This window comes from Triturus cristatus, chromosome 3_1, assembly GCF_964204655.1.
Source record: "Triturus cristatus chromosome 3_1, aTriCri1.1, whole genome shotgun sequence".
Classification (NCBI taxonomy): Eukaryota; Metazoa; Chordata; class Amphibia; order Caudata; family Salamandridae; genus Triturus; species Triturus cristatus.
The window spans coordinates 1041706795-1041733354 of record NC_140583.1 but is presented as its reverse complement, the minus strand read 5'-3'; the positions used below and the strand labels follow the sequence as shown (position 1 = coordinate 1041733354).

Genomic DNA, 26560 nt, shown 5'->3' with positions numbered 1-26560 from the left:
ACTTGTACATTCAATTGGGGAGCAGAGTAGCAGTAGTGGATACAGCCACGAAGCCTGGGCCCAAATCCAAATCTCTCCAACACTCGGTGTATGTAAGGCCAGTGCACGAGGTCGAATGCTTTCTTAGCAAGCATCTATGGCCAATGCTAGGGCTGGGGCCTGTGTACGTTGAATTTTGTCCAGTAGATCGCACAATCTTTTAGTGTTGTCGCTACAGCCTCTTTCCTAGACAAAACTGGTCTGGTCAGAATCCACCAATCCCTGCACATAAGGGGCCAGCCTGTGCGCCAGGATGCTGGTGAAGATTTTTGGATCAATGTTCAATAGTGAAATTGCGCGATAAGAAGCACAGTCCCTAGGATCTTTTCCTGGTTTCAGGATCACTCTGATAGTGGCTTAGAGTATTGATTCCCGCAGCGTCTCCCCCTCCTTCAATGAATTGTACACCCATGCCAAGATGGGAGCTATCTGTACCCCAAAGAGTTTATAGAACTCTGCCCCATACCCATCGGGCCAGGGGCCTTGTTAGACTTTAGTTTCTGAATTGCTAGGAGGACCTCCTGTGTACTTATGTCCTATTCCAGCGCTTCAAAGGTCAACCCAGTCGCCACTGGTGGAGGCACCGGAGCAAGGTACGCTGCAATGTCTATGTCGTGGAGCTGCTTGGCCTGATAAAGCTTCTAATACAAATATCGGAAGGCATTAGCCACCTCTAAGTCCGAAGAACAAATGGAGCCGTCCGTAGTCCGCACCTCGGGGACCTGCCGATCCGATGCCTGCGCTCGAAGGCGGTGGGCTAACATGACCCCTGCCTTCTTTCTCCCTGCATAATATGTCTGACGAATTCTAAGAAGGTCATACTCAACACGTCTCATATCTAGTGCCTGCAGTTGTTTTCTTGTCATGTTCAACTGCCGACTGATTGTCACTGATCGTAACATGGGCCGACTCCATGTCTTTGATCTGTGCTCCCAGGCTTCTCTCTTCTCCCTATGTTCTCTATTGAAACCTGCCGATATACCTAGAAAGTGCCCTCGCAATACCACCTTCAGAGTTTCCCAAAGGATATGTATTGGCGTCTTGGGGAGAGCATTAGTTTCCAAGAAGGATTGGAGTACCATTTGTGTATCAGCTCTTATTTTGTCATAAGTCGAAAGTTTAGTGTTTAGTCGCCAACGGAGGGGGGCGGGCGTCTGACCCCCATATTTAAATTGCAGAGTTAAAGGAGAGTGATCCGAGAGTGCGTCTGTCCCAATTTCCACCAATATTGTGTCCTGAGTGATCCGTGATGTAGTGAGGAAGTAATCTATGCGCGCATACGTATGATGTGATGCAGAAAAAAAGGTGCAATCTATTGCCCTAGGATGTATGTGTCTCCAGATATCTGTGAAGCCTGCCTCACCCAACCACTGTCGGGTACCCTTTGTCAGACCCCCATTCTGTCCTGTTCTCGAGGCAGATCTATCCAGGTGGGAGTCCATTGCAATGTTGAAGTCCCCCTCCCCCCACAGCTATTTCCCTATTGGAGAGTTAAGCAGCAGGCCCACTGTCTCCCTAAAAAGAACTTCCTGCTGCTCATTTGGGGCATAAGTGTTAGCAACCGTGAGCCTGGCCCCCTGAATAGTGACCTGCAATGCCAACATCCTGCCTGGGATCTCCATGAGCACCCGCTCCACCCTTCCCGCAAAGTGGGTCACAAGCAAGATAGCCACCCGCCCCCTTCTTGGTGGACCCGGAGGAGAAATATTGCCAGTAAACCCAGCGTGAATGCATTCTCCGCCAGTCTTCTTGGAGGAGGTCAGTCTCCTGTAACAGGCAAATATCGCATTTCGAGTCTCTAAGCAGAACCAGGACAGCTAGCCACTTGGCCCGGGCTTTAAGGCCTCGAACACTGAGGCTAATCAAGGACACCACCATGAGGAAATCTTTGAGGAAGCTTGTGTTCCATCTGCAGCTACCTGCATACGTCGAACCACGCCCCTACAAAAATTAAGGCTAAGGAAAAACCTCCTGTGACGGAGAAGATGGGGTAAGGAAAGTGAGATATAGAGAAGAAGAAACAACAATATCAACTAAATGAACTTCCCCCACCGGGGGGCACTTGAAGAGTCATAATGAGATGGGTCCATGTCAAAGGCGAACGCAGTCACCAACGAACGTCCAGCAGGTTGGAGCTCCGCTGGACACAACGCTCCTTGCCCGGCAAGGGAGGCCTACATACCAGAAAAACAGGAGCCTCAGCCACTGAACCCCTGGAGAGAAACACATCACCTTTCTTTCTGCTGAAGATAGTGGAGTAACCTCAAGCGTTCCTCTCTGCTGTCTGCTTCCGTAGGTTTTCCCATGATCTTCTTCACACGTCTAGTTGAGCGATGAGAGCCCAGCTTTTCCCTCTCCAAAGCTCGCACTTAGCGATCCAGACGGTCGCGCATCGCCCAACTTCGGGATGTCCAGCAGGTTGCAGGTTGCTGACCTCGTTCAGAGTCCGGATCACTCGGACTTCGTCTCGCCAGACGAATTGGAGGAGGAAAGGGTGACCCCATTTGTACATGAAGCTGCAGAAAGACTGTGATGGGTTTGAGGGATCTGTGTCTCTGGAGAGTAATTGGAGATAGATCCTGAAACAGCCAAATCCCGAGGCCCTCGAATTCAATATCTTTCAAATCTTATGCAGCCATCATTATGGCCTCTTTCTGTCGGTAATAGTGGAGGCAAGTGAGTATGTCTTGTGGCTGCCCGGTCCAGAAGTTGGCCATCCCACGTGATGAGTACGGTCAAAGATGATATCCTGGCCCGGCAGCGATGGAGCAACCTGCTTGAAGAGGCAGAATACAAAGTCCTCTAGGTTACCCGTGACGGCTTGTTGGGGCGCCGAGATCTGTTCTCCGTGTCTGCCAGCTAGATCTTTTTGTAGAGGTCTTGGTGAACATATCCTTTACCGACATGTCCTTCATAGTGGTCCGATGGGTCGACATGGCCGCTCACCGGTCAAAAGTATAATCTCTCATGGCCGTTGGTCGCTACAGCACTGGTCCCTTCCGCTGCTACCTTGCAGCGCAGCCATGTGGCACATCCTCTTTAGAAACCGTGCTCTCTCACCTCAAGTTTGATGGGAGATCCTTAAGGTCACACCCAGAGCCAGGGACAGCAAACACGACTCTCAGGGACAGGACAGTGTTCTTCTCCCCAGACCGCAGAAGGCTGCTGTCGCAAGCCGTCGTCCCTTACGAGGCACTCCACCAGCAGCAGCCGTAGCTCAGCACCCCAGCAATCAGTTCTGTTGCCACCGCCGCTAACGCAGGGGCCTCCACTGGCTCATCAACAGGCCCAGAGAACAACAGGGTGCTGATCCGGGCTTCAGAAATTGAGGGGGGGCACCCCTCCAGTCATCCTGTGATAGACCTGGTGTTTGCTCGCATTCCCCACAACTCTCGCAGGACAACCTAGTCAGTGGTAGGGCCCACGTGTAGCTTCACAGGGACAGGACAGCCCGCTCCCTCCGGACAGCAGAAGGCTCGCAGTAGGGTGCCCTTGTCCCCTGCAGGCCTCTCCCATAGCGATGGGAGACTCTAGGAGTCCCGGTTTTGGTCTCCGGTCGTCACAGCATGCACGGGGGCCCCGGCCCGACCACCAGGTTTAGGGGCAGATGCTGCGGCGCCACATGTGGCCGCCTGGCAGGCAGCCCCCCGGGTCTCCAGGCAGCCTGGGGGTCCACGAATCCAACCAATCGCCAGAGGCGGCCAAACTTATGGTGGGGGTTCACCTTGGACCTTCAGGCAGACGTGCCTCTGACGCCTCCCTGGCTTCTTGGCCTGCACAAACGGCGGAGCTATGATGGCTGCGGTCAACTCCACCGCCATGGTGGACACACCCCAAAAGAATCTTTTTATATGGATCTTACATGAAATAAACACATTTTGTCTGCAAAATGTCTTTAATAGACTCTCACACATTAAAAATAAATGAAAGAAAAACACAATTTACAACAATCTGTTTCAAAATTATTCAAGGTCATCAGGGCAAGACTCTATGCAGAACAAAGCTGGCTCTATCAGGGGGCCCCCTGAAAGGTTAGGGCCCTGGGCCAGAGCCCACTTTGCCCATGCCTTAAAACATCTCTGCTTTCGGCTCTTGGAGACATAAATGACGGAGATGGCCTGCCTGGTACCCAGTTTCTGACATACAGGGCGCTAACCTGGGCGCTCGCTATGGACACTAGAGCCGGAGCCACCTTCGCATCATCTCTTCAAAACCATGTTTACGTTTGGCAGGGCAGGCAGTTGGTCTCCTGGTTATACAAATCGGTGCTTTCCATGCAGATAGGCGGTTTGCTGTGGCTCAAGACTACATGGGAGGCCAATACGGGCAGGCCTTTCTGCGGAAAGGAATGGGCATGAAAATTGGAACACACTTACTCTTCCACACGTAACACTAGATCCAAATATACACAATTTACTTATAACCACTGCACATACCTCACTCCACATACATGTATTTATGTTGCAGAATACAGACCTGAGCTGCCCTAGATGCACCCACGCTGACACAGCTTTCCTGCACATGGTTTGGAATTGTCCGACCATAACAGGTTTATGGTCGCAAGTCGCAAAGGATTTAGAATACACTCTTAACCGCAAATGATTGCACACATTGGAGAGCTGTCTTCTTTGGTTGTAGAAAAGGTGACCTGCACAGAAGCTGGGCAACAGATTCCTAGGTTTGGCACTGGGAATAGTGTGTAGAGATACAGTCCGTCACTGGAAGTCCCCACATGGGCCACCTCATAGCAGATGGCGTGCTGAGGGGAGAACCTGGGTGGTGGCTGAAGGAGAGGCGGTACACGGTGAGGATTACAGAGGGCTCCACAGATGGCCATTAGCGGACTTGTGGAGGGAGATACTTGCTAGCTTCCTAGATCTAGATTAGTAATGTACAGTTTACGATGGAACAGGCACCTCCTTGCTCCCCTGTTGTGTGTGACAGGGAAGCATGGTGGGGCAAGAGGGAGGCAGATGGAGAAGGCTTGAACTGGCTGGGAGCCGGAAACGACCAGCAAGACACATCTCTCTCGCTTGAGTAGCAAATTAGGCAGAACTGCAATGAGAGACAATAAACATGACACCGGGTAAAGTCAAGTTATGAGTTGTAATGTTGCTGATACGGATCTTTGTGGGGTTTAGACGAGACAGGCGTGTGCAATTATATTGGGTGGGAGGGCGTGCACACAAGCAAATGTGACTCTATGGAAATGACTGGTGCCAACAGAAGTGATGACCAAGCCGTGTGTCACTGCTACGCTATGCAATAACGGAATCAACCTCGTTTATCGCTAGCTGTGAAATGTATAAGATGTATGTACCCATATCTTTGAAATGCATGTACCTTCTTTTATCTGAAACTAATAAAGATATTTTTTTTAAAAGTGGGTTGGGACAAAGCCATAATTTAAAAGACTGAGGGCTGGACAAATATAACAGATCAGGGGGTGCATTCAATAGTGGGCCTGTACAGCGGCGGAACAAAGGCCACCATAGCCCCCATAGTGCGGGGGGGGGGGCAGGCTTACCCATACTGGAGGGGACCACCTCAGGCCCTACTGATAGTAGTGTGAGAGCCCCTTCAGTGTTTATTGAGCAGGCTCCCCTCATGTTATGTTACGCCACTGAGTCTGTACCATGTTTGTGTTAGTCTGATTAATTTTTGTGCCGCAATCTTGAGTTGAACTTTATGCCTTTGTTATTTGTGTGTGAAGTATAGAATTTTGGAACATATTAAAGTGTTATCTTTTTTCACAAAAAGCCACACGTAGTGGGACAGGTATTGTGTCTATTGCATAACTGCTGGGTTAGGAGCCTCACGTCTCACGATATCTCCATGAGAAGCTTTGGACTGCTCGCATCACTACCACCGAGGGTCAAGTGCCGAAGTGGTTTTCTTGGTGCGAAGAATAATAGTGGGTCAGGCACCAGGACACAAATTACTAGGATTGAGACCCAGGAACATCTGCTTGCCCCATGACTCTAACCCCCCAACTCCCCCCCCCCCCCCCCCCAAAAAAATGGGTTTGGACAATTAAGCTTGTAGGGAGATTGCTGAATCACACAATCCACTCTCAATAGTCTAAACAATGTAATAGTTTACACCACACAATGAAATGTTGATGTTTAATGAAACAGGTTGTCTCATTATTAATTTAGAATTAATAAATACTACATATTTTAAAATAATGAAGCAAAACCATGGAGCATAAATTTCCTGCAACCCAAAGGCTAGAGCTAAGTTAACAGATATGTTAACACAAGTCACATTTTTCACCGCACGGTATTGAAAGTGATTTTCCAACAAAGAGCATCAGCTTATGATTTATTTATAACATCACATTCATGGAGGAAAAAAATATTTTTTTTCAATTTTGTATCTCAAAGCAACAGCATTGAAGCAACACTGTTGTATAAACAGTTAACTTTATTAATTTTAATTTGTAGCTCTTCGAAGCCCCATCAACTGAATAATCCCAGTGTCAGTCCACAGGACAAATAGGCTGCAATGAATTACTAGGGAAGAGAAAACAAAAAACATTTGTGAAGCACGCTAGTCAAAGATTTCAATTTCTAAACGAGGGGGACGCGAGGGCTCGTGAAACGGAGCAATGATCGCACCCTGGCTTCCTGGAAAAGACCTCAGAAGTTTCAATGCATTCAGTTGAATAGAATTATGCAGGCATTCCTCACGGATACTGAGCACAAATAATGACATCTAAGATCTAAAACTCTTCTTCCTAATCTGATTGGAGTTGTCAATCAGCACCCAAATGTATGACTTTTCTTCTAAACTAGGTTGTCTGGTTAGAAACTTTATATAAGGCAATTTTGGCTGGAACAGTTTTTATTTCTTACAATCCTGGCATGGTAACTAGCAACGTACGATTTACTTTATTAAACTGAGCAGTGACAGCTTCTTCGTTGACTGAAAGAGGCAAATCCAAATGCAGTTTGTACTTCCCTGGGGCTTCAAGGGAGACATCATCCTGCAACAGAACAAATAAGATGTACATGACTTATAGGTTCCTATTTGATTTTGAGCCAAATAAAAACAGCATCAAATTCATTAAAACAGTAATTATAAGCAATAAAATTACAATGCTAACTTCACTATCCGCAACCATATTATTTTTACATTATTATTATTATTTATTTATTTTGAAAAAACACCCACCTGCTTCACCAGCCTTCAGCATCAGGCAGCAAAACTAACATTCACACCAGGAACACCCGTTAGTGACACTATGTCTTCTCCTCATCATTTATATATCTGAAGTTGGCAAAACTGTCCATATATTGTCAAATTTAAGCCTTCACCCTTTCAGAGCATACACGTCTTTCTTTCCATATAAAACACGGTCAGTAATTCCTGTGGGTAGCATGTCTTGCTGTGATACACATGCTCTGCATATACCTGCCATCTATTATTGGGTTGTGGATATAAGAAATAGTTTTTCTTCAAAGACATTTTTAGCCTCGAAATATCACATAAATCCTCCTTTCACCCACAATGCATTGGAACAAAGACTCCATCTCAGATTATTTTTTTCCACCATGAGCTTGGCCAATCAGCTTAAGCCCCGGGACAGCCAAAGAATTTTCCATTCCTTTCGGCTCCAGCCATCAAGGATCCTGGTGAGCGATGGAAGAAGCATCCTCATGAACACCGCCAACTGCAGATTTCAGTTCCGAACCACCTCTGGGAGGTCCCTTTCCAGAACTAAAATCATCAGTACTAAGGTCTCTGACAAGCCGAACTCCAATGCAAAATCAGTTCTGAAGCCAACACTGAAGTCACCCTCAAGTCTGCCCTGAATAAGGCCTTGACGTTGAGTTCGGAGACCCGTGACCCTCCCTCCCAGAGATGCCTGATGTTAAACTGTTAAATCTACATACACATCTCTATGGGGAAGATCCATGAACATTTACCCCCATTAGGAGGGCACTTATACAGCAAAGCCAACAGCAGGTAGGATTAGAAAGCTCATGTTTGAAAAGCAGGTTTCAGAAGAACTTCAACTCTATCACATCCGCAAAAAGAGTTGGGACAAGGCCACCAGCCCTCCAACATAATTCCCACCACTCATACCCCACTCAAGAACACCTTCACTGCCTTCCTCGCCTTGAGAGTCTGTCCACTCATACCAAACAGACTCCAATTAGGGGAGTCCCTGTGGAACGCAAGACCCGTACCTAAAAGCCCCGCGACAGGGAACGGGTATGATCCATGGGAAGATTATCATGTACATCCTCAGGATGACAAAGATTAGAAGCTCTACCCTGTCAAAGCTTCACCCTCCTACACTATGGTATACCACCTTGTCATTCATAAGAAAGGTACACCATCATCAAGTTAAGTTACATGTGCTAGAGGCAGAGTATGACTTTTTGGTCGAGACACTCACCAAAAATGAAAGCTGTGTTCAGCATTTACCAACACTAAAGTGCATTTACCAACGCTGAAGTGCATTTACCAACGCTAAAGTATATGACTAAATTCAATGAGGAGAACTTTGAGGACCCTGTGAAACTCTGAGATATTACATCTAGGGTGGAAAAGGAGCACAATCCGGCCCCAGATGACCGTGTCTACACCAGGGGGCATGTTTCAACTGACTCCTTGGTTAAGCATACAACCAGGAAGCATGGGTGTGCCCAGGTTACCATAGATGCCCCTCCTCCTGACAAGGAGATTAAAATGATCAAAATATTGAAGAAAACGTGGCTGTGGGGGCAGACACTCAGTGTAGGATAGCCAATTCAGTCAGGTAATCTCCCATTATGACAGAGGACTATGGAAGGAAGAGGAGCAGGTGGTAAAGAGCTACTAAAGGCGAAGGGGTATTAGTAGCACAAATCCTTTCAAAATGGCCAAGTGTCCAAAGCTTATGGAAAAATTGGCCATCATGGTATTGGCAGGGCAGTGGCAAGGGCAGAGGTGTCTCCAGGGGGGGGCTCCTCCACCTCCATGTAGTGACATACCCCTCATTTCCCTCCACAACACACCTGTGGGAGAAGGTTGCATTTATTCCTTCTCCAATTGGAGGAGATAATTACAGGCAAATGGGTTCTAAAGGTTTTATAGGAGGGGTACTGCTGAGAGTTCAACACACCACCACGTAACCATGCAATGCATCAAGACCATCAAATGTTGCTGCAGGAGGAAGTACAGCAGTGGTTCCCAAACTTTTTGGACCCGCTGCTCCCTTGACGCCTTGGCCATTGCCCGTAGCTCTCCACTGTTACTTTTTTTGGAGGGTGAGGGGGATGCAAGCCCGGCCTAAGGAGTACTTTCATTTTTCTCCATGAAAATAATTGGGATGAAGCTGATGAAGGTATTATAATAATATATGCAGGATGTTTTGTATTACTAAGGCGGCGCCTCTAATGAAATATTCCTAGTTACTGCCTATGACTTTTTTAGAGTACCCTTTCAAACTTTTTTATTCCACTTTTTCATGCCCCATTGCCAAAGTGTTTCTGCGCTTGAAGAATATCTGCATGCACTTCCATTTCTACCCATGTCATACGTGCCAACACACCTGTCTCAGAAGGGTGACTCACTCTTTTTTGAACCACATACAGCGTTTTTTGCTGTCTCCTCTCTAAAATTGCCTCCAAATCAATGCAAGCCAAATTTTAAACGTCCCTCTTTCTTGCTTCTAAGTGATGGCATTATGCCGTATATGGTGTTTTAGTTCCCTGTGCTGAAGGAGAGAGCAGGCCTGTCTGGAAATGTGTGTGTACTGATAGAAATGTGTAGTGGAAGTACCTATGGTTCAAGTACAAGTGCCAATAATTAATAATACTTAATGTGTTTAATAGACAGGACAACTGTACTTTCCTGATAACTTGCATTGGTGTAAAATCCATTTGGAAAAAAACGAAACTATTAACAAATCTAACAAAATAAATCAGGCATCTTCTGCTTACTTTGGGTGTGTTGGAACGCGGGGATCCAGTGAAATATGGAGGTCATCTCCCTCGACATGCCATCATTTAAGCACTACGTTTACAGCTTTAGGCATGTCACTTACAAATCATCGACATTATGCGTTGAGGTCTAATTAGTTTAACTGATGCCAACAGACCCTTCAACATTAAATGCATTAAAGTGCTTGGTGACAGCTCCCCTGGCTAGGTTTGACGGCTCTCCAGGGAGCCACGATGGACAGTTTGGGAACCACTGAAGTACAGGTACTCCTCAGCAATTGCGCCTTTACCCCTACACTAGTGGGTCTATTCCTATTCTTCCTCATCTCCAAAAATGACAGAACTCTGCGGTTTACCCTAGATCTCAAGTCTATCAACTGCTACAACCTGTTGGGAGTGCTTCAAAATTGCTATCCTGCAGGAGATTATACAGCTGTTCTGTACAGGAGAAAATATGGCAACCCTGGACCTCAGGGACGCCTGGTTCAACATCCCCACTCATTCAGTGCATCACCACTAATGGCACTTTTTGGTAAGTGGACAGCATTACTAGTACAAAGTTCTCTCATTTGGGTAAACACAGCTCCGTGGTAGTTTACAAATTGCATAACTGTGGTGGCGTTACTGTTGTGCTGCAACACCTTCCATGTCTTTTCATGTCTGGAACTGACACAGAACAGCAGCAAATAGCAATGCCTGAAACACTTTCTTGCACCAGTTAGGATTCATAGTCAATGCAAAAATGTTTCTTTTCCAACTGCTCCATATCCAACCCTTTCTGAAAGCTGTGCTAAACACTGAGCAAAAGCGTTACCCAACCAACAGACGGTGATGGCATTTTAAAAATGGTTGGCTCTTTTTCAGACAGCATGTCCCATTACTGTAAGAATTGGCAAGAAACTGCTAGCAATGATGGCCTTGTGTATCACAATGGTGCCTCACGCAAGGCTACACACGCATCCACTTCAAGAGTGTCTAGTGAGCAAATGGCCATAGGCAGAGAATGAATGGGAGGATCTAGTGTGTTGAAGTCCAGGGTCTACCAAAGCCAAAATTGGTGAAAAGACAAAAATGTGTTAAGGGACACATCATTTCTCAACCCTTCTGCCATAATTGACCAATACCACGGATGACTGTCTTACACACCTCAAATCAGCTGACTGTACAGGGTACCTGGAAGCAACAACAACAGGGTTACCATAGCAATTATCTGGCGTTGACAACAAACCAGCCAACACTGTGAATATTTTATAGCTTTATATGGAGGAAATGTTTCTCATAAAGACAGACATTACCACCATGTATTACATCTAGGAGCACAGAGGGACACTTTGCCCCACCTGTCCAATGTACCACACCAGATGTGGCATTGGGCCATTCAAAACCAAGTTCAGTTGCTAGCGGAACATCTATCAGGAGGCGACAATGATTTTGTGGGCCTGTTAAGACAAACACATCAAGTCCACAAATGGGAAATGAACCGCCATGTTTTTCACTAATGCTTCAAAAGATGGGGCGAGGCCCCTGTCAATTTATTCGCCTCGGTCAAGCATGCAAAATGCCAAAGCTTCCTCTCCAGTTCCTGCCACCCAAAGTCCACGAGACTGCCTTCCTCATAGCCATAAAATCCCCAGGACGTTTCACAAGCCATACCAGTGGCTGAACCCTTCATCCAGCTACAAACATAGAGTGGTTCTGTGAACCTCATAGATGGTCTTCCCATTTTAGGTTAACCAAATATTCTAGTTGCCCATTTTCTTCGTCCACCTACAGTCAATGTTGGAAGGAAGATTACAAATGTTAGATGTCAAACGTGCATAGTGTTTTTCAGTGATTCCAATAGCGAACATATGTAAAGCTTCGACATGGTAAATGCCACACAAGTTTAACAAGCATTACTGAATGGGTATCTAAACCGGTCAGAAGGCTTTGGATGTCCAAATTATTAGAAACATGGCTTAAAACCTCTGCACCATCTTTTCACTAATACCAAAGCAACAACATACTTACGTATTTGTAGTCCTGTTTATGCATCATAGAAATCTTTATTGAAGTCATTAATGTTTGAATAATTCCCCGCTATTTTCGCGGACGCCAGAACACGAACATATAATTGAATTTCATGCCAGAGAGCAAGAAAATATTGTCTTTGAATTCGAAAATGTCTGCATGCATCAGTTGAATCGAAGCCCAAAAAGGAGTCATTTTTTCTGGCTGTTCTACAATTATGAACCTGCCAATTGTATTAATAATAACATATTGCAGCATCTTTTAATAGAAAACATTTAGGATACATAAGTATTTTACTCAGTGAACACGAGTGCAAAAATGCAGCTTGTTGGCTTTTATTTCAAAGAGACAGAAAAGGAAGCTATCCTTTTAAGATCCTGGGAAGCACATCTACCCAGAATGCCTTGCACTGGCAGTTGCCTCTCTCGCTCAGCTCTTTTTTTGCGAGGCAAAGTGTATAGGAAATATGCAATATGTGTTATCTTTATGCCTCAACATGAGGATATATTGCAGCAGCCGGGAAGGCGGGTGGGTCGTTTATGAATTCAATGAAGATTCCTACAACACTGAACAAGGACTACAGGTATGTAACCTTTTCTCCTGCACCATAGGCTCTTCAGTGATAGTCAAACGCTTGAATAGAGTAGCAAGCTTAAGAGATAAATTTGGAGCAGCAGCTGACAAGAAATATACAAATATACTCATTTCTTAAAAAGATATCTAAGAGTCACCTGTCCCACCCTATCTTCAGCTTCGGTATCAGTGTATAAACAATGTTTTGTGAACGTGTGAATTGACTTCCACGGTGCTGCTTAACAAATGTCTTTGATAGAGATATTTCTAATACATGCAGAAGTGGCAGTTTTTCCTCTTGTGGAATGAGATTTAGGTCTGCCAGGTAAAAGTTTGTTTGCAAGTTGGTAACAAAGTGAGATACAAGACACTATTCATTTAGCAACAGATTGCTTTGTATGAGCTAGATCGTGTCTAATGTGACTGAAATTGATAAAAAAGTTGATTTGTCTTTCTAACGTCTATTGTTTTGTCTAAGTAAAAGTGTAAAACTCTTCTAATGTCAAGAGAATGTGGAGACCTTTCCACAAATGTGGATGGATTAAGAAAAAACATAGCTACTGTGGGAGTTTGAGTTATGTGGAAGTCCAATTCTACTTTTTTTCTCAAAAAAGAAGGATGTGTTTGTAAAACAACACTATTAGCAACACAAATTGTGACAGGTTCTACTGAGCATAGATCCTGAATTTTGCTAACTCTCCTTGTTTGGGTGATTTCAAATAAAAAGGCAGTTTTCCATTAAACTGTTCTTTTCAAATACATTTGTTCTAAAATTGAGCGATATTGTATGGGTTGACTCTTTTTATTTACCAGGAAATATATTAAGTATACTATATATTTTCTGAAGTAAATAGAACATTTTGTGTTGCTTTCTTGGCAGACATCAGTTGGGTTTCCTTGTGTAGGATGCTGATGTGAGATTTTGATGTTGGTTTTCGAGGAACACAAGGTATTGTTCTGAATGCATATATATCTCAATCATCTTTTCACTAGCTTCAGGGAGGCACTGCTTTCTAGTCTAAGCAGCGCATGTGTGTCTAGTGACACACACTACAAACTGAAAATGTTACCTGCCTTGTAACCACCCGGAATCAAGCACTGATTCAGATGGGTGTGACATATTAACTTTGCGATTTACAATCCACTGGACACCTTTCCTGTCTAATTCATAATAGTTCACTGAGATCTAACGGATGGGAAAAAGCATTGTAAGATGAAGCCTTCGTATGGTGGTGCATGGTGGGCTAAGAGAGGAGCCATGAGATACAGACTGAAGACTCATTTGATGAAAAACAACTTGTAACGACCACAACCGGACACTAGATGGCATAATTGAGCTGAGCAAGAACATCCACGCCACCACAAGCTACAAACATATGGTTATAATTATAAAGTAAATAACATTTTTATTCAAAATTAACCAATTAGACGGCATAGATATGAATAGATATATATATATACATTTTGTATAATTGGTGCAACGTTCAGTATAGTAAAAAAACATTATTTACTTTAAATGTTAAAAAACATTATTTACTTTAAATGTTAAAAAAAACAATCAGGAACACATATTTAGTTGTACGTATAAATAGGGCATGGTAAATAATGGAAGGACATTACTTAGAGGTGACTAATCAGATGGGAAAAATAACACCCCATACAGCACCAGGGAAGGTGAAACGGATGTGCAGGGCAGAGGAAGGTGTGTAGTTATGTTTGGAACGAAAGGAAGGGAAAAAGCCCCACCAAAAAAAAAACCAATAAGACAGAGGAGAAGGATAGAATCAAAAGAAGAATAGGTCCGTTAGGGCAGGTGGGTACTAGGGGTATGTACAACATTTTTTCTTGAAAGAAAACAAGTTTTCCCCACAAAGGCAAAGATGGAGGGTGAGAAGAAAGGAGAGGAATTATTAAGGGGTCTCACTTAATAACACAGTTAGTAAGAATTTGCTGATAGAAAATGATTAGGAAGGATCAAAGCAAACAGATCTGACAATGCAAAACACAGTTTTGTCAAGTCTGATTTGCCGGGTCCAACTTGTCAGGATAACGTCAAAAACCTGACATCTTTTAGCTAAATTGGTATGTTGGTGCTAACATTAGCAAGTTCTCAAAAATAACAGCCAGGTAATACCTTTGTAAATAATGTAGCTTGTTTTCACTGCATTATTAAAGGATAAATTGCCCAATATACCCCTTTCAGAAGAGATTGTGTTGTATGAACATGCAGGCAGCAAAACCAACCCCCGTCCCCAAACCATTCACATGTTCATGGTAACTGCAAAGGTAAACCTCTTCAGTATCAAAGTATTGGAGGATAGTGCTCAGACGTATCTATTAGGAACTATGGCTCGTGTCATAATTGCACGCTCCATGAAGCAATGATCTGAAGTCTCCTCGATAAGTCGCTGGAAGCAAGAAGAGTGTTGTCTGCATGACAGAGATTTGGAAGAAATATGGATGCTGCTTCACAGCACCTTCCACTATAGCCGTCATACAAGACAGTAGCCACTGACGTAATTCAGGCACAAAAGAATCAAGCCATCTGGGCACAGGACAGTGGATGGGAAAGCCAAATAAGGAAAAAAAATTGTCAAAGTTCTATGCTGGAATAATGTGGGAAAATGTTCTATGCTGCATGAAATGGTGCAGACAAAAGTGAAAACACGACATGGCACACACCATGTATGAAATATATGTAAGTCAACCCTACAACAGGCCTTACATGCATTATAGTACATGTGAGGGCATATCTGCTTGAACAGATCTGTGCTGTCTAGTACAATTACTAGATAGTACAAGTGGTCAGGGAAGCCATCTTGGAACTGGTCATTAGGAGTTTGCCAGCTCCATGATGGCTTCACTGAAACCTATGGTGTTTGGTTTCAAACACCTTGTTTTAATAAATCCATACTGATGCCATTAGTGGACTTATTAAAACATGCAGCCAGAGGGCACCTTAGAGGTGCTCCCTGAAACCTAGCAACCGCAAGGGTACTGGCTGACTGATGTAGGCCAGTCTGCCACCACAGACCAGTTTCTGACCCCCTGCAGGTGAGAGCCCACACTCTTTGAGGTCAGAAACAATGCCTACTCCGGCTGGAGGTGTTCTCACCTCCTCTAAGCAGATGGCTAGTAATCAGCATATCAAGGCAGGGGGCTTCAAAAGCCCCTGCTGCCTTTGATATGCGACCCTGGCTTCCCCAGACTGGTGAAATGCCACTCCCTGCCCAGGGCCCATTTGGCCCCATGACAGGTGGGAAAATTAGCTAGTCAGAAGGTGTGGTCACCATCAGGCTAGCTACACCCCTAAGGTGGGCTTACTGAACTGAACACGAAAAGTAGAATTCCACCATCTTGGTTTTTAGTGAAATCAGATACACTGGGGCACTGGACCCCATGCAGCAACCAAAGCCTGTTTGAGTCAAAGCCGGACTCCAGACCGAGCAGCTGTCGACGGGAGTCACCACTGCATTGGCCCACTTCGAGAGAGGCCCAGCTGTCCATATTTTTAGTCTCCTCAACTGGGAAGACCGACAACCATGAGCGTCTGTGACGCACAAGCCCAGCAGACCTAACCTCTGCACCCGAGCTCCCCAGCCCGAGTCTCCGAGAACCAACTGTGCTTCCTTGCTCTGAGGACCCACATGACTCGAGCCCCCGTTGGGAGCTTCCGGGCTTGTCCCCAAGTACCCCTCTGGAGCCTGTTTATAGGTGCCCCCTCCCACTTTGGTGTAGCAAGCAAAGCTACCAACTCGACCAGCACCTGTTCCCTGGACGCTCCAGAGCAAGTAAAAACGAACTACTCGCTGTTCTTTGGACCATGGCCCCCTACCACCTTCAAGTTCTGAAGGAGACCCCCGGAAACTTATTGCAAGTAACTGTATGCAGTAAATGCCTTAGGAAAGCACTGCAGCATAGAGCTGCATTTAACTGAACATTTTACCTTCCTGTAAAAATCAATATCTCGAAAAGTACTTGATCCCGAAGTTCTTGGTGCTGAAATTTATATAAAAATGTGTTCTTTTTCTAAATTGGTCTCGGATTGATTCTTGAGTGTGTGTCTCCTTTATTGCCTCTGTGAGTACAACAAATGCTTAGGGCTACCCTCTGATAAGCCTAAACCGCTCGCCCATACTACCACAAAAGAGAGCATTTGGGTTTGTTATTTGTGCCTCTGTAAACCAATAAGGGCTGTCTGGACTCTCTGCACAGTGTACCTCGTTTTGGTGCACTATATAGATAGCCAGCTTCCTACAATATGTATTTGAGAAGAGATCAGAGGAGGCTGTGGCCCACAGTCCGCTGCGCTACCAGCCTTGGTTACCATTAGTCACTTAAACCTACCGTGGAAATGCTCAGATCACATTCAGAAACAGAGGTCAGTTCAGGAAGTTCCACCTTGAGCTCCAGTGTCTTCGATTCCCCAATTTCAGCTTTTACAATGGACAGTTCATAATGTGGTGTTGGTAGATCTTTCTCCAGCACTTCTGAACTGGAAATCTCCTCTATCAGGCATCTTTTGGGCCGCTGGTCAGCGTCTTCGTTAAGTAACCGAATAGGAGGACTGACTTCTTCCTCCTTCCCTTGGACTGAAATATTTTTTATCTGATGCAGCAAAGATGCTTCCGTGCCTGACAAAATAAAGTAATATGTAATTAACAGAGGTTAAGAACGCACACGCTATCTCTTTGATTTGCCTATGCCAATACATTTAAATCTGGATAATGAAAAAATACAAATATAGTTTCAGGTTCTCATGATTCATCACATAGGTCTGGCGCAGGCATTTTTGGGATTGCTTGGGTGGTGGGGTGGGTCGGTCACTGGATACACAGTTGCGAAAAACACCCTGAGATGATGAGTATATTTTAGGGCTAACTGAAGGTTTCCTAGTCATTTAAGCACCCTCCCACTGTTTAACTTGCTTTCCTTTCTTGATATTTAACAATAAACTCCGTCATCTTTTATAATGCACAATGCTACTTTTTGACTGCTACACTGGAAGTGAACAGAATAATTCAGGTAAATGCAGAGTTCCACAGAATAAACAAATAGCAGGAACTTTATTTCAGCTTTTCCTTTCCCGCCCAGAGAGAAATGCAATTCAATTCTCTGATCAGGCACCTAACTTAGGGAACAAGTGAAGTTGTGTATACCTACAGCGGCAAGCTCATAGGCCAATGCATACTTACATAGATCTGTATGCAATCAGAAATACATTCCAATGCTGTTCAGTGTTCTATCATGCCCTGACACACTATACCTCCATAAGAAGCGAAGTTGCAGCCCCTTATAGACACTCTTAACACAATGGGAGCTCATATGTTTTGACATTGAAATGATTCATCAACATACAGCATTCACAATTGACTCTGGTCAGTAGAGTGCTTTATAACCTTCAGATTATTACGGTCTTTCAGCATTAGGGCTCTTCTCATCGCTTGAAGTACAAAACCTGCTATTTGAAGAGAATTGAATATATGGTGTGTTTTAATAATGCTGCCAACTGTGACCTCCATGCTGGCTGGAACTTTGGGGAAATATAGAAGTAGGGGCACATGTTGTGCCACCCTGAATGTATCCACATGGAGGGAGAGATGGGGGACATGTAAGGCCCCCTTTGTTCCTCCACCGCCAGCCTTTTCATGGCAGGGCTCCCGTCATTATATGGCTGGCGGTGGCGGAACTCGTAATATGCTGAGCAGGACTGCGCCAGTAACGCTCAGCTTGTTACATTGTGGCGCAGCTCCGCCACCATAGTTCCCAGGAGCTGCCCAGTGGTCCTCCACCACAACGACTTTTGAAATCATACGGCAGTGTCTGGACCACGGCCACCGCGAGTCTGGCAGTCTTACGACCGCCAGACTCGTAATCAGGCCCTTAGATATGTGCCTGGAGAACATTCTCTGGAACATGCCCCAAACAGCCCTCATTAACAATTTCAAATATTTATCTTTGAGAAAGAACAATGGATAAACAGTACAAAGGGCACATTTCCCATGGAAAAAAAGTGTTGGAGGTATTATGGCAGAAACAACATCCGGGTCATCTGTCCTGCTATTTAATTTTGTTACAATAACTATGACTCTAGGAAGTATTTGAAGGATGAATGCATGCTTCTCCAGTCTCTCCTGTGCTTACTGTGGTCTTTATGAAGGACTGTATCAGGCATTGAGAGTATTACATGTCCAGCCACCTGGTTACTCCTTATTTACGCTTTCTGCTATGGGTTCTGTTGTACTTTCTCATTGTATTTCAGATTTACCAGATGTCAGTACGCTGATTTACAAACAAGTAACAATGAGTGATACGCTTGTGTCTAAAATAAATCAGCTACAGTGAAACTGTTTTAATTTGTCACTGTTACCTTTAAGTGACATAACTTGATACTGGTATGTATTGCCAGTTTCTTCCCTCTTCTTACAACAGTTGAACTGTGTTATTAAGTAACTATGAAATGTGATGTGCGCTTTTGAATGCGTTACATAATTAGAGATGTTTTAAATCTTGTGTTGAATTTTCATATCTAACCATGGCAGTGTTTATTCAAGTTAGATAATCACACATGCATTACTACGAGATAGGAAACACACTTACGGATGTACTAGAGACATTGTGATTGTATTATTTAGGGGATAGATTATGACATTTACTGAATCAAGTTTGTTTATATCATGTAATCACACATGCCCTATGTTTACTTCCGGTTTTACTTTTCTATCATAGTGATGTGTGCTTTTTAACAATGCTATCGGATTTAACAAACATAAAATACTTCCTACTGGGACACCATCAATGGCACCAGTTTGATCTTCTTGTAATAAGAAAAAAAAGACACTGAAGAATTTAAGCTCCTCTGACACTTTTAGCTTCATGTAAAATGTCAAAGACTTTGAGTGTGGTCTATGGCCTCTGGCGGGTGCACATTTTGAATTACAATATTTACTTATAGCCACCAGAAACGTACGTTTGCTGACATTACATAGAGAATAGCAAAAATAGACATTTTACCGTCACAAAAAGGAGGCTGCTGGTTCCTTGGTGATGCTTCCGTTTTCATGCTGGAGATAAGCATGTCCACCAAAGCCAACATTACCTAATTACAATTTGCATCAATGAACACTGCAAGCTAAGGCTGATCATAATGTCCTAAGCCACGTGATTGTACCTACAATTCATGCTGTTCTAATGCTTTATACCTCTGCTGCTTATTGGAAACTAATGAAAAAATATGTTTAAAAAAAATGTCCTAAGCCAAGTGTATAAATATAAAAACTAAATTTTTGCCATTTTGGGGCACTGTAAAAAACTGATGCTGGTAGTGCTGAAATTAATGGTACTTAATTTATCAACCATTGGAGCATCAAGGACTGAGTCTGCAGAGGATTTGAGCATTTGACTTGTAGATTGCACTAACTTCCTTAGTAGCTAGATTCCTACCCTCAGGTTTTACAACACTCCATAGTCTGATTCTAAGAGACCACTAAGTTTAATATTTTAGATTTTCCTCCACGTACCATTAGCCCTTTCTTCTTTGTTCACTGCGGAAGGTGTCTGGAAACCTCTCAGGTTGTCTCTCATCCTCTTTAAACTTCCTTTCAGTTTGAAGTTCGCAATTTGGTATGAGTGGCACAGTCGTACTTTCTGGGTCTCCTCGATGTACTTCATTGCCAGTCGGATCAACTGGTCCATTTCAGTTGCATCTTCCTCTGCCATTTTTAGCACAACCGGGTTGTAGGCAATATCAAACACTTTGTACAAGTCTAGGAAAACAAGTCATGGAATTGTTGACAATACAGTATGAAGCGAGTTTTTAAATCAATCCAAAAATTAAATGAGGAATGTCATACTTACAACATTTGGTAGGAGAGCAAACAAAGAAAACGTATTTCTCAAAGCCTTTGATGTTTGCATGAAAATTTGACATGCAAAAAACAATGTGTTTTTTTTTGGGAGGGTGGGGGAGCCAGGACAAACAACATCAACGCACACTTAAACAAGCTAAAAAAAAACCTAATAAAAACAGGCAACCAACAAATAAGTCTAGACAAAGCAGCAATACTTTATGGAACATAATTAGGAGCCTATTTGCATAACTAATTCTGACACTACTAGACTTGTTTCAAGTCAACAAATCCTCCTTTTCTACATTAGCTAATGGGATCACAGGAGCCATACTTATGGTGTTATTGGCTAAATTTGTATGTTATCAAAAGTCCAATTTGACAGGTATGTTTATGAACAGTGTTAGAAACTGAGGTTTCTGGTTGGCAGAGTCTGTTCAAGCAGGAGCCACAAATCTTAGTCAGGGTAAGTCAGATATATAACCTAGATTAACCTGTGCTCACCCTCTGCTAACTTGCCACAGAGCAGTCAGACTTAACTTAAGAAGCAATGTGAAAAGTATTTGTGTACACTTTAATTACAGTAACACAGTGAAATCCCCATACATGACTACACACCAGTTTAGACAAATAGAGAATGCTTATCTGAGCAAAATGACAAAAATCCAATTAGTAGAAGTCGAGATATACATTTTTAATTATTAAATCCAAAAACAGTGCTTACAAGTCAATAGCACTAAAAGGTTACTGGAGGTTGTGTTAGACCGGGGTGAATCCAAAGTTCAGGCCGACCGCGTTGGAGGGCAGGCTGGCTACAGGACCTTCACAGGGCCCGCAGCAAATGTACCTTGTACAGAGCAAGCGCCTGCTTCAAGGATTCCCATCGTCAGTTATGATTCATGCAGGTGGGTCGATGTATCCAAGTCGAGCCTCGCAGTCGGTGTCGAAGGGTCAGCGCTGTGTCGGAATCGATCCTTTCAGCAGCATCTTCAGATTCGCGCTGATTCATCTTCGAACCTCGCAGTCGAGACCCACGTAGTCATCAAATCGGCACTGCGGCAGAGGGCACTGCATCAGTTGTGATCGGTGCAAAGGGGTCACCGTGTCGATTATTGCAGAATGAAATGCTACAGAACCCGCTTCTGAGGCCCAGGACTGGAGGGGGCGCCTCAGGCATGGGTAGTACTCACATATGTCCAGTAGAACCAGCAGAGTTGCAAAAATTGTTGTGTGACCCTGAGACTTCAGAGAACAGGAAGCAACCCAAGAAGCCCTTGAAGAAACTTGGGTTCAAGGATGTAGAGAGCAGGTCCTGTTCCTCTAAATCCCAGACAAGAAGTAGCAGACCTGCAGAGCAGGTAGCGAAGTGGTAGTCCCTCCTACGGCACCACAGCTCTTCTTCCAGGCAGAATGTTCTTGGTTCCAACAAAGTTTCGATTTGGTGGAGTCAGGGGTCCAGTACTTATATCCAAATTTGCCTTTGAAGTGGGGGAGACTTCAAAGAGGCCTTTGAAGATCACAAGGTCCCTTCTTTTCCTGCCCTGGCTCCAGACTCACTGCAGGGGGGCATGCAGCTCTTTGTGTGGGGACAGGTCAGCCCTATTCAGGTGCAAGTGTCAGCTCCTACCTCCAAATCAACCTCAGGAAGGCCCATCAGCCTGGTGATGGGTCATCAGGATGCAAATGTCACACACCAGCCGCCTTTGTGTGATTATTTAGAGGGAATACACAAAGCTTAGCTGCCCTCCCCCCCCTACCCTCCCCCCCTCCCACCCAGATGCGTTTTCAGAGACAGGCTGAGGTACAAAATGGTTAAGGTATGAAAAAGCCAACTTCCTAAAAGTGACATTTTCAGACTTTCATTTTAAAATCTGACTTCACCATATGTTGTGGTTTTAAAATGTGAATCCTGAGACACCAAACTCCAAATCTCTATTTTTTCCAATTGGAAATTACACTTAAAAGATGTTTTAAGGCAACCCTAATGTTAATTTATGAGAGAGATAGGCCTTGCAGTAGTGAAAAACTAATTTAGCAGTTTTTCACTACCAGGACATGTAAAACTCAAAAGTACATGTTCTATCTTTTGAATACATTGTACCCTACCCATAGGGCCACCTAGGGCCTACCTCAGGGGTGACACATATATAATAAAAGGGAATGTTTGGGCCTGGCAAGTAGGTTAACTTGCTAGGTCGAAATGGCAGTTTGAACTTCACACACAGGCGCTGCAATGGCAGGCCTGAGAATGTTTAAAGAGCTACTGAGTGGGTGGCACAATCAGTTCTGCAGGTTCACTAGTAGCATTTAATTTATAGGCCCTGGGCATATATAATCCACTCTACTGGGGATTTATAAGTAAATTAAACATGCCAATTGTGGATAAGTCAGTTAACATGTTTTGAGCACAGAACATATGCACTGGTTAACAGTGGTAAAGTGCCCAGTATCCTAAAGCCAGGAAAAATGAGGTCAGCAAAACAGGAGCTGATAAAGCAAAAAGTCAGAGGAAACCACACCAAGGATGCCAGGTTTAACACGGATTACACAGATGTCCTACTGCGCACACACCCCAGCCTCAAATTAGAAAAGTGTTTTTTCAGGGCACTGAGAAAAAAAAGTCAAGATTTTCTGTCATCTCTCACTCTTTCTATTCAGCATCACGTAACAATACCAATTTATAGTGCATGCGTTTAACTTGATTAACTGTGAGTATAAATGCTAATCAAACACATTTCTCAATGCACTTTCAGTTACGTTATGGTTGTTCAAACCTACAAAATAGTCCTTGGTACAGAATGCAGATGACAATGGGGATTATTATGCATAGATGCAATAGCTCCAGAGCTCTACTTTTTTGTCTGGAAAGTGGTATTATATGCAGAGTCTTAACCCCTCACACCACTCATGCACATTGCTCTCCATAGCTAACTAGGACATTTTCCTCTCATGCTGTGCAGAGGGAGGTAACATAAATAACTGCGTTTGTCATATTTTTTCTGGCCAGCGTGTAGGCCTCTTTCTTCCACCAATCTACACAGCCTGTCTCCTTATCTCACTTTTGGGGGTCCATTTCATCCATGCTTTCCCCATTTGGCAATGGTTGCCTATCTATCCATTCACCCTTGTTTTTTCCTCGCTTTTCTGCCTCTCTCTTGCTCTGGGTCAAAGTCTGATGAGAAAAATAAGTAATCATCTAGAAAAACAAATAAGTGCTTCCCTCACCAGCAACAACAGGCACAAATTAAGTCCTGCTAACAAAAGTAACTAAAGTGATCAAAATAGAGTGTCTTTAGTTAGGAGTAGTAATATAGTTGCTAAGCCTCAAGCCTTGGTGTCTTCCAGTTAAAAATGATCAAAAGTTTGTTAACTGTAGAGGGCTCCGTTTAGGATTAGGTTGCAAATGTTCAGTCAAAAGAGTTCAGAGAATAAAACGTGTTATATATGTTATAAATGTGTTAGCTACATCTTCCATGGGGAACCTTTTTGTGAACAATCACAAGCTCATTCACTGCTGTGACCTAACAACAGTGGGTAACAAACGTGAAAACTCACCATTGTGAGGCCTGAGCACAGTGGAAGAATGCATTTGAGGAATGGCAGTTGGAGGTCTCACCCGCTTTCCTCAGAAGAACACAGAAGATGCTGCATCTGCTCCAACTGCCGTCTCCCCAATCAGTGCGGATCTCTACAGACCTGTACCAACAGAATAAATAACCTGCGGTGATCAGTACCTTTCAGGTTGCAGATGCTAGCACACAGAGTCGGCTCCATCGGTTAGGCAGTGGGCTATAAGGTACAGAGCCTGGTGGGGTGGTTCTATCAAGTGGCAGGTATTCATTTTTAGGCCACGCAGTGATGGCACATGCGCTGATAGCGAATACGTTCTCACTTGTGAGAGATATTGTTTACAACAAGGGGCTTGTAGAACCCCCATTGCATTGTCACCATCATTTGCTGCCTCTTATTTGGGCATTGTGTGTCAATGTTACTTTCACTTCTTTTGTTTCTGCCTTCTATAGAGCATGGACCAAGTACCGATTGCTTCATTTTTACTGGAATCTTTCCACTCATCATGCTGTGATTGCGCCACTATTTCTTTCTTTGCTCTTCCACTGTCATCATTTGTGTTGCTTGTTCCCTCTCACCCTCCCATTGACTGTGTTACTGGCCACATCATAGCCTTTTTTTCTAACTTTTAGTCAAGCTGCATAGCAGCCACACTGCTGTACAACATAGCTATAAGACATTGTCAAAGCCAATAGCAGGTGCATAGACGAGACCTATTGGCTTTGCCAATGTTTGTTCAATATTGTGGACGGGTGCATGAGGGGTGGTGTGAGTGGGTGGGAGGGAGGAAGCCATTTTTAGGTCTCGCCTGGCTATCGCGTAAGCGATCGCTCAGCGAGACTTATGTAGGGGCTTCAGAAAATGCTCCCAAAGGCTTCCCAGGCGGATCGGGTGGCGGTTACGCGCACAACCACACGCATTCCATTTGCCACCAGCTACTTCCTGCGCGTGCACCGCCTCACGCATTCAGAGAGATTTAGTAAGGGGCACAAGACCTTAGGAATGCGGTTTATGGCCAGTACATGTGAGGCATTCAAGCGCGAAGCTGGCATCGGACTTGAAAGCAGCACACTGCTTTCTCCAGCGTGCGCTTGGCCTCACTTCCTGCATCCCCTCTTACAACAATTAACTTTCGTTATAACTCACACCCCATATGCTCGTTCCCTCCCACCCTTCCTTTGATGTCCGCTTTTCTTGTTGTTTACAAACCACGCCACACACTGCTGCACGCCACACACTGCTGCACGCCACACACTGCTGCACGCCGCACACTGCCACACGCTACACACTGCTGTGCACACTGCTGCATTACACACTGCTGCACGCCGCACACTGCTGCACGCCGCACACTGCTGCACGCCTCACACTGCTACACAAAACACTGCTGCACGCCTCACACTGCTGCACGCCTCACACTGCTGCACGTCACACACTGCTGCACGCCACACACTGCTGCACGCCACACACTGCTGCACGCCACACACTGCTGCACGCCTCACACTGCTGCACGCCTCACACTGCTGCACGCCGCACACTGCTGCACGCCTCACACTGCTGCACGCCGCTCACTGCTGCACGCCGCACACTGCTACACAAAACACTGCTGCACGCCACACACTGCTGCACACCACACACGGCTACACGCCACGCACTGCTGCACGCCGCACAATGCTACATGAAACACTGCTGCACGGCACACACTGCTGCACACTGCACACTGCTGCACACTGCTGCATTACTCACTGCTGCACGACAATGCTGCATGCAGCACACTGCTGCACGCTGCACTCTGCTGCACGCTGCTGCACACCACACAGTGCTGCATGCCTCACACTGCTACACGAAACACTGCTGCACGCCACACACTGCTGCACGCCACACACTGCTGCACGCCACACACTGCTGCACGCCGCACACTGCTGCACGCCGCACACTGCTGCACGCCGCACACTGCTGCACGCCGCACACTGCTGCACGCCGCACACTGCTGCACGCCGCACACTGCTGCACGCCGCACACTGCTGCACGCCGCACACTGCTTTTATGCGAGTTTATGCTACTGACATTGTAAATGACAATGCCTTTTATTTGTTTTAAAACCAAAACATGAATAAAAGGCATTGTAATTTTACAATGCCAATCGCTCAAACTCTTATAAATGCGAGTCCTATTGCATTACAAATGCTTGTTGTTTTTTTGAGATGGCAGGCTATGTTACGTATGGTTTCCTCATTACTTCTCTACTCCTGTGAATATATTCGCAACAGCAGCAGAAAGTTTGGGAGCATTTATAACATACAATTATAAGTAGTTAAACAGTCAATAACAGGCATATTTTTCACCGCAGGCTTCTGAGTTACATCATAGACATCCCGAACTTTGCCCACTTTGTCCTTCTGATGTCACTCAGGATCCCTCGGTGAAAAAACAACCCAGTTATTCAGTTACTCATTTAAAATTCTATGCATCTAAAGCAATTTGAACAGAACATTTGTACAAGCAGGGTGGAAGTTTGGGGCATGATGCTGGTCTATGGAAGTATGGACCCTGCATATTTTCAATTTCAAGTAGCAGGCAAGCAAAGGA

The 26560-nt window shown here is 44.6% G+C and overlaps 2 protein-coding genes across 3 annotated transcripts in view; one reads left to right on the top strand and one right to left on the bottom strand.

Moving 5' to 3' along the window:
- The window catches only part of LOC146861466 (uncharacterized), a 356537-nt gene that overhangs the window by 56358 nt on the left and 273619 nt on the right, over nt 1-26560 (top strand). The window lies entirely within an intron of this gene.
- Nucleotides 6152-26560, bottom strand: part of PIH1D2 (PIH1 domain containing 2) — a 111200-nt gene continuing 90791 nt past the window's right edge. The window contains exons 4-6 of the mRNA XM_085645793.1: nt 20078-20323; nt 16905-17191; nt 6152-7027 (exon numbers count right to left, since the gene is read on the bottom strand). Of these exons, the coding sequence (XP_085501919.1) occupies nt 6893-7027; nt 16905-17191; nt 20078-20323 (668 nt within the window). The 3' untranslated portion in view covers nt 6152-6892. The remainder of the gene's footprint in view (nt 7028-16904; nt 17192-20077; nt 20324-26560) is intronic.